The 10,986-nt window shown below is 46.1% G+C and overlaps 1 protein-coding gene across 1 annotated transcript in view; it reads right to left on the bottom strand.

Moving 5' to 3' along the window:
* Positions 1-4,365: 4,365 nt before the first annotated feature.
* Positions 4,366-10,986, bottom strand: part of LOC126456314 (neuropeptide CCHamide-1 receptor-like) — a 221,654-nt gene continuing 215,033 nt past the window's right edge. The window contains exon 5 of the mRNA XM_050092064.1: positions 4,366-4,639. Coding sequence (XP_049948021.1) covers positions 4,366-4,639 — 274 coding nt within the window. The remainder of the gene's footprint in view (positions 4,640-10,986) is intronic.

The raw sequence follows: 10,986 nt of genomic DNA, 5'->3' as shown, positions 1-10,986 counted from the left end.
TAAGTTAATATCATGGATGTCTGCTTTGCAAATGCCAAGGTGCTTCACTGTAAAATAGATCCTGAAAAGATTCAAAGCGACTGTCAACGATATAAATTTGAGTTTTGTTCGTCATATAGGTCTAACATGTCAGAAGGTTGTTTATGAAGTGCACTGGTTGATTAATATAGTTCCCCTCTTCTAAATTTTTGCAATAGCATTTAACTGTAGACGTTTTCTAACACCGGCGTTAGCAATTCCTTTCCGTTCTCTGAAACCTCCAAAACGACAAATTTTTCTGCTCTAAGTGGTTCAAATGGCTCTGAGCACTATGGGACTCAACTGCTAAGGTCATTAGTCCCCTAGAACTTAGAACTAGTTAAACCTAACTAACCTAAGGACATCACAAATATCCATGCCCGAGGCAGGATTCGAACCTGCGACCGTAACGGTCTTGCGGTTCCAGACTGCAGCGCCTTTAACCACACGGCCACTTCGGCCGGCTTTCTGCTCTAAATCTGATGACCTTAACTATCAGTTCCGATCAACATTAAATACTTCATGAACCCATACATGGAGCTCCAAATGTGCAGTGTTCCTGCATTGCTACAGAGCATGCATTGCAAGGTATTCACACAGTTTATCGCATAGAGTTACCATAAGGAATGAAACAAGAACTGTAATACACTTTACACCACAGACGCTCACCCCGGCTTGACGAAAACATCCGAACATTGACCAAAAGTTGCACAAATAATTGAGTTTGAAAGGAAAAGAAACGAGGTATGAAGCATTTATAAATTCATCGAATGTAGCGAGGTGGTTTAATTTCGTCCCAGTCTATAAAATTAATTTCGGGCCATACTCAGCTCTTGCCGATTAATGTAATATAATACCCGCCTACTTATCAGGGCGTCTGTCTCCGTTGCTTTTGAGCGTGAATGGAAATCGTAGAAATTTTCTGTGGAGCAACATTTAAAAATAAAGCGTTTTAAATTATCAAAAGCGATGAGCGGGAGCAGGCGCTTTCGATAAAGAACGGGGGAGTGCAGCGCCGCTGATGTCGCCACGGCCGCTGCCGGTAGCCAGCAAATGGATCCCGGAGCTTTGCCGCATACGGCGTCCAGAGGAGGACAGTCTGCAGGAAATCTGCCGCATAATCGTTACTGGATAAAATTTTGATATCGGTGTGTCAGAAATCGAAATAGATTGAATCTGGGCTACCATTACATTCACGTCTTCAGCATTCAGACAGAAGAGGCTATAAAAATATTTTATGCCAGCTGCTCTCGATCCACTGACATTACGAACAGAAACAACGCACGCTACCACTAGACCACAGGCGTAATCAGACCAGTGTTTCTCTATCATGGGACAAGTTTTCCTCCAGGAAGTGCCGCAGTCTACAGTGTTGCCAGATTGTGCAGATAACCGGACTTAGAGAATTAGCGATTTGGCCAGTTTTTTTGTCCCATGTCGCGATCGGCGCGGACTTAACCTCTGAAGCGGCCGGCCGCCGGTCGAGTTTTATGTCAAAGAGTGTACGTTACAAGCAACGTGCCGTCATTGAATTTGTCACTGCAGAGAAAGAGACTGTGGGGAATATTCACAAACGCTTGTACAAAGACTATGGAGCATCTGCTGTCGACGGAAGTACATTTAGTTGCTGGACACGGAGAGTGAGGTCATCAGAAAGCGGTTCGGCGGAGCTCCACGATTTGCAGCGTTCGGGGAGACCATCTACGGCTGTCACACCTGACATGTTGCAGCGAGCCCCCTCGGACAACTTGTTTGGGCCGTTAAGGGATGCCATTTGTGGAAGATATTTTGAGGACGATGAAGAGGTGATTTACATAGTGAGGCATTGGCTCTGCTACCAGGACAAGGATTGGTGCTGACAGGACACACACGCCCTTGTTTCGCGCTGGAGGAAGGCCATAGAACGGAATGGAGATTACGGGGAAAAATAGGGTGTGTAGATAAAACACTATTCTTTCGTGTAAGTAATTCTCATTATGTTCAATAAGGAATTGTTGAAAAAAATTCGGTGCATTATTTTCTGGACAAGCCTCTTATGGGCATTTTATGAAATGACAAGCATCTTCATCTAATTAAACTACAAATAAAATCTTTTAGTATGAATCACTTTCAATTTAGTTCAGAAGCTTCCATCGAAGTTGTTACTACATCTGTGATTTCTGAAGTATTAATACACTACTGGCCATTAAAATTGCTACACAAGGAAGAAATGCAGATGATAAATGAGTATTCATTGAACTAATATATTATGCTAAAACTGACATGCGATTACATTTTCACGCAATTTGGGTGCATAGATCCTGAGAAATGAGTACCCAGAACAACCACCTCTGGTCGTAATAACGGCCTTGACACGCCTGGGCATTCAGTGAAACAGAGTTTGGATGGAGTGTACAGGTACAGCTGCTCACGCAGCTTCAACGTGATACCACAGTTCATCAAGACTAGTGACTGATGTATTGTGATGAGGCAGTTGCTCGGCCACCATTGACCAGACGTTTACAATTGGTGAGAGATCTGGAGAATGTGCTGGCCAGGGCAGCAGTCGAACATTTTCTGTATTCAGAAAGGCCCGTACAGTACCTGCAACATGCGGTCGTGCATTATCCTGCTGAAATGTAGGGTTTCGCAGGGATCGAATGAAGGGTAGAGCCACAGGTCATAACACATCTGAAATGTAGCGTCCACTGTTCAAAGTGCCGTCGGGGCCAACAAGAGGTGACAGAGACGTGTAACCAATGGCATCCCATACCATCACGCCGGGTGATACGCCAGTATGACGATGACGAATACTCGCTTCCAATGTGCGTTCACCACGATGTCACCAAACACGGATGCGCCCATCATGTTGCTGTAAACAGAACCTGGATTCATACGAAAAAATGACGTTTTGCCATTTGTGCACCCAGGTTCGTCGTTGAGTACACCATCGCAGACGCTCCTGTCTGTGATGCAGCGTCAAGGGTAACCGCAGCCATGGTCTCCGAGCCGCTGCAAAGGTCGTCGAACTGTTCGTGTAGTTGGTTGTTGTCTTGCAAACGTCCCCATCTGTTGACTCAGGGATCGAGACGTGGCTACACGATCCGTTACAGCCATGCGGATAAGACGCCTGTCATCTCGACTGCTAGTGATACGAGGCCGTTGGGATCCAGCACGGCATTCCGTATTACCCTCCTGAACCCACCGATTCCATATTCTGCTAACAGTCATTGGATCTCGACCAACGCGAACAGCAATGTCGCGATACGATAAACCGTAATCGCGATAGGCCACAATCCGACCTTTATCAAAGTCGGAAACGTGATGGTACGCATTTCTCCTCATTACACGAGGCATCACAACAACGTTTCACCAGGCAACGCCGGTCAACTCCTGTTTGTGTTTGAGAAATCGGTTGGAAGCTTACCTCGTGTCAACACGTTGTAGGTGTCGCCACCGGCGCCAACCGTATGTGAATGCTCTGAAAAGGTAATCATTTGCATAACATAGCACCTTCTTCCTGTCGGTTAAATTTCGCGTCTGTTACACGTCATCCTTGTGGTGTAGCAATTTTAATGGCCAGTAGTGTACTTAGAATAGAAGCATTCGAAATGTGGTGCTACAGAAGAATGCTGAAGATTATATGGTTGATCACATAACTAATGAGGAAGTATTGAACAGGATTGGGGAGAAGGGAAGTTTGTGGCACAACTTGACCAGAAGACGGGATCGGTTGGTAGGACATGTTCTGAGGCATCAAGGGATCACCAATTTAGTATTGGAGGGCAGCGTGGACGGTAAAAATCGTAGAGGGAGACCAAGAGATGAATACACTAAGCAGATTCAGAAGGATGTAGATTGCAGTACGTACTGGGAGATGAAGAAGCTTTCACTGGATAGAGTAGCATGGAGAGCTGCATCAAACCAGTCTCAGGACTGAAGACCACAACAACAACAACAACAACAACAGTGTACTTACATTGATTGAAAAAGTGCATGACAAAGGTGAAATAAAATGCGTTTGATATAGGGGAGTCCAATTTCATTATAAAATATGCTGTAATCAGGCAATTTTTTCAGCAAGGAATTGAGGGTCATTGTGCTCTTCGAGTACAGTTTGTGTGACGACTTTAAAGGTAAGCACTTGTAGGGTTGAAATGTTATAAAACCATAAACAACAACCAAAAATTAGAAGCATGGTCTAAATTAATATCTATTTCAAAATTAGGAAACCAATTTTTAGAGTAATATACGAATTTTTAGTTAACTTTTTAGATGAAAGGGGTGAGTAGTAAAATCAGAAGTTCATTCATAGCAGTAAGTCTGAGGCTCTGGAGTTGGGCCGGTGGCTGAGGAAGTGGGCGGCAGTCACCTGGAGCGCGGCTGGAAGGTGGCGAGCGTCTGCGAGGTGGACTGCTTGCGCGAGTCGGTGCGGCTGCCGGCCACCACGGTGTCGGGCCGCGCGCCGCGCCGGCACCAGCACAGCAGGTAGCGGTCGAAGTGCTTGCGGAACGTGCACGACACGCAGTACAGCGCCACCGGGTTGGCGCACGAGTTGGCGAACGACAGGCAGAAGCCCAGGATGCGCAGCGCGTGCCACCAGTCGTTGTACTCCAGCACGCTCGACGACGCCCAGTAGAACCTGTGCACAAACCAGAGGTCTGTCTCACTGGAGGCACCTTCCTGGACGAATCTGTGCTCCAGCTGTCGGTATAGTCACAGTTAGCTCAGTTCTTAACAACAATACGAGGGCTTACTGGAACAATGCCTCCGAATATTTTATTCTGTTCTCACAAGGGGAGGCCGCCAATTGTGAAATTCAGATTCGATTCATACTGCGCATAATAAAAGCTCATGGCCAGAGGTGTAATGTGGCAAAGCACCAAGATGCACTTCTCAGCCGTTGTCGAGAAAATCGACAGTTAGAAGAAACCGTTGCGGTGAAATACTAAGATTAATAATGTTCTACAGCGTCGTGGCGCAGCGGTAAGCGCTCGGCTTCGTTATCCGTAGGTCGCCGGATCGAATCTCGCGCTATGAAACATTTTTTATTATTAGTTTTTGATCGCTCTCCAATTGTACCGCCTCCATTTTTTCGTTTGTTTATCAGGGTGTACCAAAGCTCTCACGTCCGCACTGATTTTCGACGATGTTATAAGTAGCGCTAGGGACCGCATCCACCTTGTTTCGAAGTTAGCAGGCAACTACGCTGTTATGCGGCCGCTCGTTTCGGCCCATTCAACATCTGTCCTTCAAGTGTAACGAGCGAGTAACGGAGTTTATGTTTCATACCTGCCACAGGAAATTTGTGTTCATTGGGTTTCTATTCTAATTCGAACGTTTGACTTACGCTATACGTATTCGTTTCGGAATATCGTTTCTACGTCTTCCGTTAACTATACGTGGTTAACATTATGAAGACAATTAATAACATTTGTGAAATACAACTTTGTTTGCGGGAAACATAATGATGTTCGAAGTCGCCAGTTTTTCCACGACAAACAACTTTCAACAACTTATTATATGCACAATTGTTGCAACTGATTGCCGGCAAATATAGGTTAGGTTAGGTTAGGTTAGGTTAGGTTAGTGTGTGTGTGTGTGTGTGTGTGTGCTTATACACACATTTGAATTACAAAAAACAAATACTAAAAAAAAAGTTGCATGGCGCGAGATTCGATCCCCCGACCTTCGGATTACGAACCCGAGCGCTTACCGCAGCGCCACGACGCTGTAGAAAATCAGTAATCGTAGAGAGTATTTCACCGCAACGGTTTCTTTTAAATGTCGATTTTCTCTACAACGGCTGAGAAGTGCATCTTAGTGCTTTGCCACATTACACCTCTGGTCATGAGCTTTTATTATGCGCAGTATGAATCTAATCTGAATTTCACAATTGGCGGCCTCCCCTTGTCAGTATCGGCCGAGGTATTAAACGCCATACATATTACTCGGTCGACATTCCCGTTTCGCTGACGCAAGCTGAAACCCTCTGCCGCTAGAGGGCTCCGTACTGTATCGTGTTACCTGGCGGCGCGTAACGTAACTACGTCGGTGCTTGGGAAACGCCGTGCTGTAATCGACTTTCTAACCGCAGAAAACTTGCCTCCAATTGAAATCTGTAGAAGAACGAAAGCTGTGTACGGCTATGATCCTATCGACAACATTAATGTGCGACATTGGGTTACTCGTGCTAGTAATGAAAGAATCGGTGGTGCTAATCTCAACGTGTGTGACAGCGCTCGGAGTGGACTACCGTGTACGGCGTACCGTGTTCGGTAACCGGGTTGTTGAACTCATCAGAGAAAATTGTCGAATAATACAGACACAGCTCTCAGGTAGGTGTGGTATATAGTGGTAAAGCGTAGAGACTATCACTGCAGAACTGCTAGGTACATCGAATGCTCACACCTGACATGAAATAGAGGATAATGGACACCTGTCAATACCGAGCGAGGTGCCGCAGTGGTTAGCACACTGCTCTCGCATTCGGGCGGACGACGGTTCAAACCCGCTCCCAGCAATCCTGATTTAGGTTTTCCGTTCTTTCCCTAAATCACTTCAGGCAAATACGGGGGTGATTCCTTTGAAAGCACACGGAAGTCTTCATTCCCCACCCTTCCTAATTCCATGGGACCGATGACCTCGGTCGCGCGGAGTGGCTGCGAAGTTTGAGGGGCCATATCACGGACTGCGCGGCTCCTCCCGCGGGAAGTTCGAATCCTCCCTCGGGCATAGGGGTGTGTGTTGCTCTTAGCATAAGTTAGTTTAAGTTCTTTGGACAACATGGTTGTGGAGAGAAGCAGCGATTAGTATGATTAATCAATAATTCAAGAACAGTCTTAATCGCATTTATTATTGTTATAATACCGCCAACCTGTTTCAACCCGATGTAGGGGTCATCTTCTGGGCGTGTACACCATTGGTCGACTGCTGGCAGTGTCGCCATCCATAGTTTCCTGCCGTTATGTAGACAGGAGTGACACCACCAGCAGTCGACCAATGGTGTAAACGCCCAGAAGATGACCCCTACGTCGGGTTGAAACAGGTTGGCGGTATTACAACAATAATAAATGCGATTAAGACTGTTCTTGAATTATTTATTTATTAGTTTAAGTTCGTTTAAGAAGTGTGTAAGTCTAGGGACCGATGACCTAAGCAGTTTGGTCCCTTAGGAATTCACACAAATTTGAGAATTTGAACATTTTGATGACTTCCCTGTTTGGTCACCTCCCTCAAAATCAACGAACCAATCAACACCTGTCAACAGTTTTTGTTGCGTTTTAAAAGTGGGGATGATGGGTTCCTGCAACAGTTCGACGCCTTTGGTTCACTGTCATCGATCATCCTCCACACATCATCCTGCCGCGGTTGGATAAGCAGCTGCAGCAGCAAGTCGTATACTCCTAGCTCACTCATTTGTTACATAGTTTAATTCTTAATTTGTTTGCGTGTTTTTGGTACTTGCATTGTTTAATTCATAAATTGCGGGTGTGTTATAGTACTTGAGAGTTGTAGCATCGCTTTTTAGTACTGAATAGTGTAAATTCGCGTAGTCGTCTGTTTTCTGTTTTTGTTTTGAACGGCCAATGTCGGTTGGTCACAGTCAGTGTGCTCCCTGCCTCCGTTGGATAAGCAGCTGCAGCAGCAAGTCGTATACTCCTAGCTCACTCATTTGTTACATGGTTTAATTCTTAATTTCTTTGCGTGTTTTTGGTACTTGCATTGTTTAATTCATAAATTTCGGGCCTATTATAGTATTTGAGAGTTGTAGCATCGCGTTTTAGTACCTGAAAAGTGTATAATCGCGTAGTCTCCTACCGCCGCCGAGCAGTGTGTCAGCAGTGCGCAAGTAGCAGCATTATTGCATTTACTAGGCAATCTTGTATTTTAATAACCGTTTAAATTTTGTGTCGATTTGTTTGCGCTCTCTGTAGATTAGTTCAGACGTTCTTTGCACAACAGTTTTTAGCATGGGTAGGGACTGCAACTGCTGTGTTCGGGTGCAGGCTGAGTTGGCATCCCTTCGCGCCCAGCTTCAGGCAGTGTTGGCTTCGGTCACACAGCTTGAGGCTGTTGCCAATGGGCATCACTGTGGGGGTCCGGATGGGGGTTTGTCGGGGACGGCCAGCTCGTTCCACGCATCCCCCGATCGGACTACGACTGTGGTTGCCCGGAATACTGCCCGCACTGAGGCTGATCCCTCACCTGTGGTAGAGTGGGAGGTCGTCTCAAGGTGTGGCAGGGAGCGAAAGACAATCTGGAGGGCTGAACGGAAGGCCTCTCCAGTTTGTCTGACGAACCGGTTTCAGGCTCTGTCTCAGGCTGATACTGATCTTCGGCTTGACATGGATGCTTGTCCTGTTCCAGAAGTTGCCCCTCAGTCTGCAAGATCCGGGCGCTCGCAGAGGGTGGGCTTACTGGTAGTTGGGAGCTCCAACGTCAGGCGCGTAATGGGGCCCCTTAGGGATATGGCAGCAAGAGAGGGGAAGAAAACCAATGTGCACTCCGTGTGCATACCGGGTGGAGTCATTCCAGATGTGGAAAGGGTCCTTCCGGATGCCATGAAGGGTACAGGGTGCACCCATCTGCAGGTGGTCGCTCATGTCAGCACCAATGATGTGTGTCGCTATGGATCGGAGGAAATCCTCTCTGGCTTCCGGCAGCTATCTGATTTGGTGAAATCTGCCAGTCTCGCTAGCAGAATGAAAGCAGAGCTCACCATCTGCAGCATCGTCGACAGGACTGACTGCGGACCTTTGGTACAGAGCCGAGTGGAGGGTCTGAATCAGAGGCTGAGACGGTTCTGCGACCGTGTGGGCTGCAGATTCCTCGACTTGCGCCATAGGGTGGTGGGGTTTCGGGTTCCGCTGGATAGGTCAGGAGTCCACTACACGAAACAAGCGGCTACACGGGTAGCAGGAGTTGTGTGGCGTGGGGTGGGCGGTTTTTTAGGTTAGATGGCATTGGGCAAGTACAGAAAGGGCAACAGCCTCAACGGGTGTGGGGCAAAGTCAGGACATGCGGGGACCAAGCAGCAATCGGTGGAGGTTACACTCAACAACCGAGCTAGTTTAATAATTGGCTCCTTTTACCGACCTCCCGACTCAGCAGCATTAGTGGCAGAACAGCTGAGAGAAAATTTGGAATACATTTCACATAAATTTTCTCAGCATGTCATAGTCTTAGGTGGAGATTTCAATTTACCAGGTATAGACTGGGACACTCAGATGTTTAGGACGGGTGGTAGGGACAGAGCATTGAGTGACATTATACTGAGTGCACTATCCGAAAGTTACCTCGAGCAATTAAACAGAGAACCGACTCGTGGAGATAACATCTTGGACCTGTTGATAACAAACAGCTCCGAACTTTTCGACTCTGTATGTGCAGAACAGGGAATCAGTGATCATACGGCCGTTGCAGCATCTCTGAATACGGAAGTTAATAGGAATATAAAAAAAGGGAGGAAGGTTTATCTGTTTAGCAAGAGTAATAGAAGGCAGATTTCAGACTACCTAACAGATCAAAAAGAAAATTTCTGTTCCGACACTGACAATGTTGAGTGTTTATGGAAAAAGTTCAAGGCAATCGTAAAATGCGTTTTAGACAGGTACGTGCCGAGTAAAACTGTGACGGACGGGAAAAAACCCACCGTGGTACAACAACAAAGATAGGAAGCTACTATGAAAGCAAAGAGAGCTTCACTCCAAGTTTAAACGCAGCCAAAACCTCTCAGACAAACAGAAGCTAAACGATGTCAAAGTTAGCGTAAGGAGGGCTATGCATGAAGCGTTCAGTGAATTAGAAAGTAAAATTCTATGTACCGACTTGACAGAAAATCCTCGGAAGTTCTGGTCTTACGTTAAATCAGTATGTGGCTCGAAACAGCATATCCAGACACTCCGGGATGATGATGGCATTGAAACAGAGGATGACACGCGTAAAGCTGAAATACTAAACACCTTTTTCCAAAGCTGTTTCACAGAGGAAGACCGCACTGCAGTTCCTTCTCTGAATCCTCGCACAAACGAAAAAATGGCTGACATCGAAATAAGTGTCCAAGGAATAGAAAAGCAACTGGAATCACTCAACAGAGGAAAGTCCACAGGACCTGACGGGAACCAATTCGATTCTACACAGAGTATGCGAAAGAACTTGCCCCCCTTCTAACAGCCGTGTACCGCAAGTCTCTAGAGGAACGGAAGGTTCGAAATGATTGGAAAAGAGCGCAGGTAGTCCCAGTCTTCAAGAAGGGTCGTCGAGCAGATGCGCAAAACTATAGACCTATATCTCTGACGTCGATCTGTTGTAGAATTCTAGAACATGTTTTTTGCTCGAGTATCATGTCGTTTTTGGAAACCCAGAATCTACTATGTAGGAATCAACATGGATTCCGGAAACAGCGATCGTGTGAGACCCAATTCGCTTTATTTGTTCATGAGACCCAGAAAATATTAGATACAGGCTCCCAGGTAGATGCTATTTTTCTTGACTTCCGGAAGGCGTTCGATACAGTTCCGCACTGTCGCCTGATAAACAAAGTAAGAGCCTACGGAATATCAGACCAGCTGTGTGGCTGGATTGAAGAGTTTTTAGCAAACAGAACACAGAATGTTGTTATCAATGGAGAGACGTCTACAGACGTTAAAGTAACCTCTGGCGTGCCACAGGGGAGTGTTATGGGACCATTGCTTTTCACAATATATATAAATGACTTAGTAGATAGTGTCGGAAGTTCCATGCGGCTTTTCGCGGATGATGCTGTAGTATACAGAGAAGTTGCAGCATTAGAAAATTGTAGCGAAATGCAGTAATACCTGCAGCGGATAGGCACTTAGTGCAGGGAGTGGCAACTGACCCTTAACATAGACAAATGTAATGTATTGCGAATACATAGAAAGAAGGATCCTTATTTGTATGATTATATAATAGCGGAACAAACACTGGTAGCAGTTACTTCTGTAAAATATCTGGGAGTATGCGTGC

The sequence above is a fragment of the Schistocerca serialis genome, chromosome 2 (genome assembly GCF_023864345.2).
Source record: "Schistocerca serialis cubense isolate TAMUIC-IGC-003099 chromosome 2, iqSchSeri2.2, whole genome shotgun sequence".
In the NCBI taxonomy this organism is placed as follows: Eukaryota; Metazoa; Arthropoda; class Insecta; order Orthoptera; family Acrididae; genus Schistocerca; species Schistocerca serialis.
This window is presented reverse-complemented; position numbering and strand designations above follow the sequence as displayed.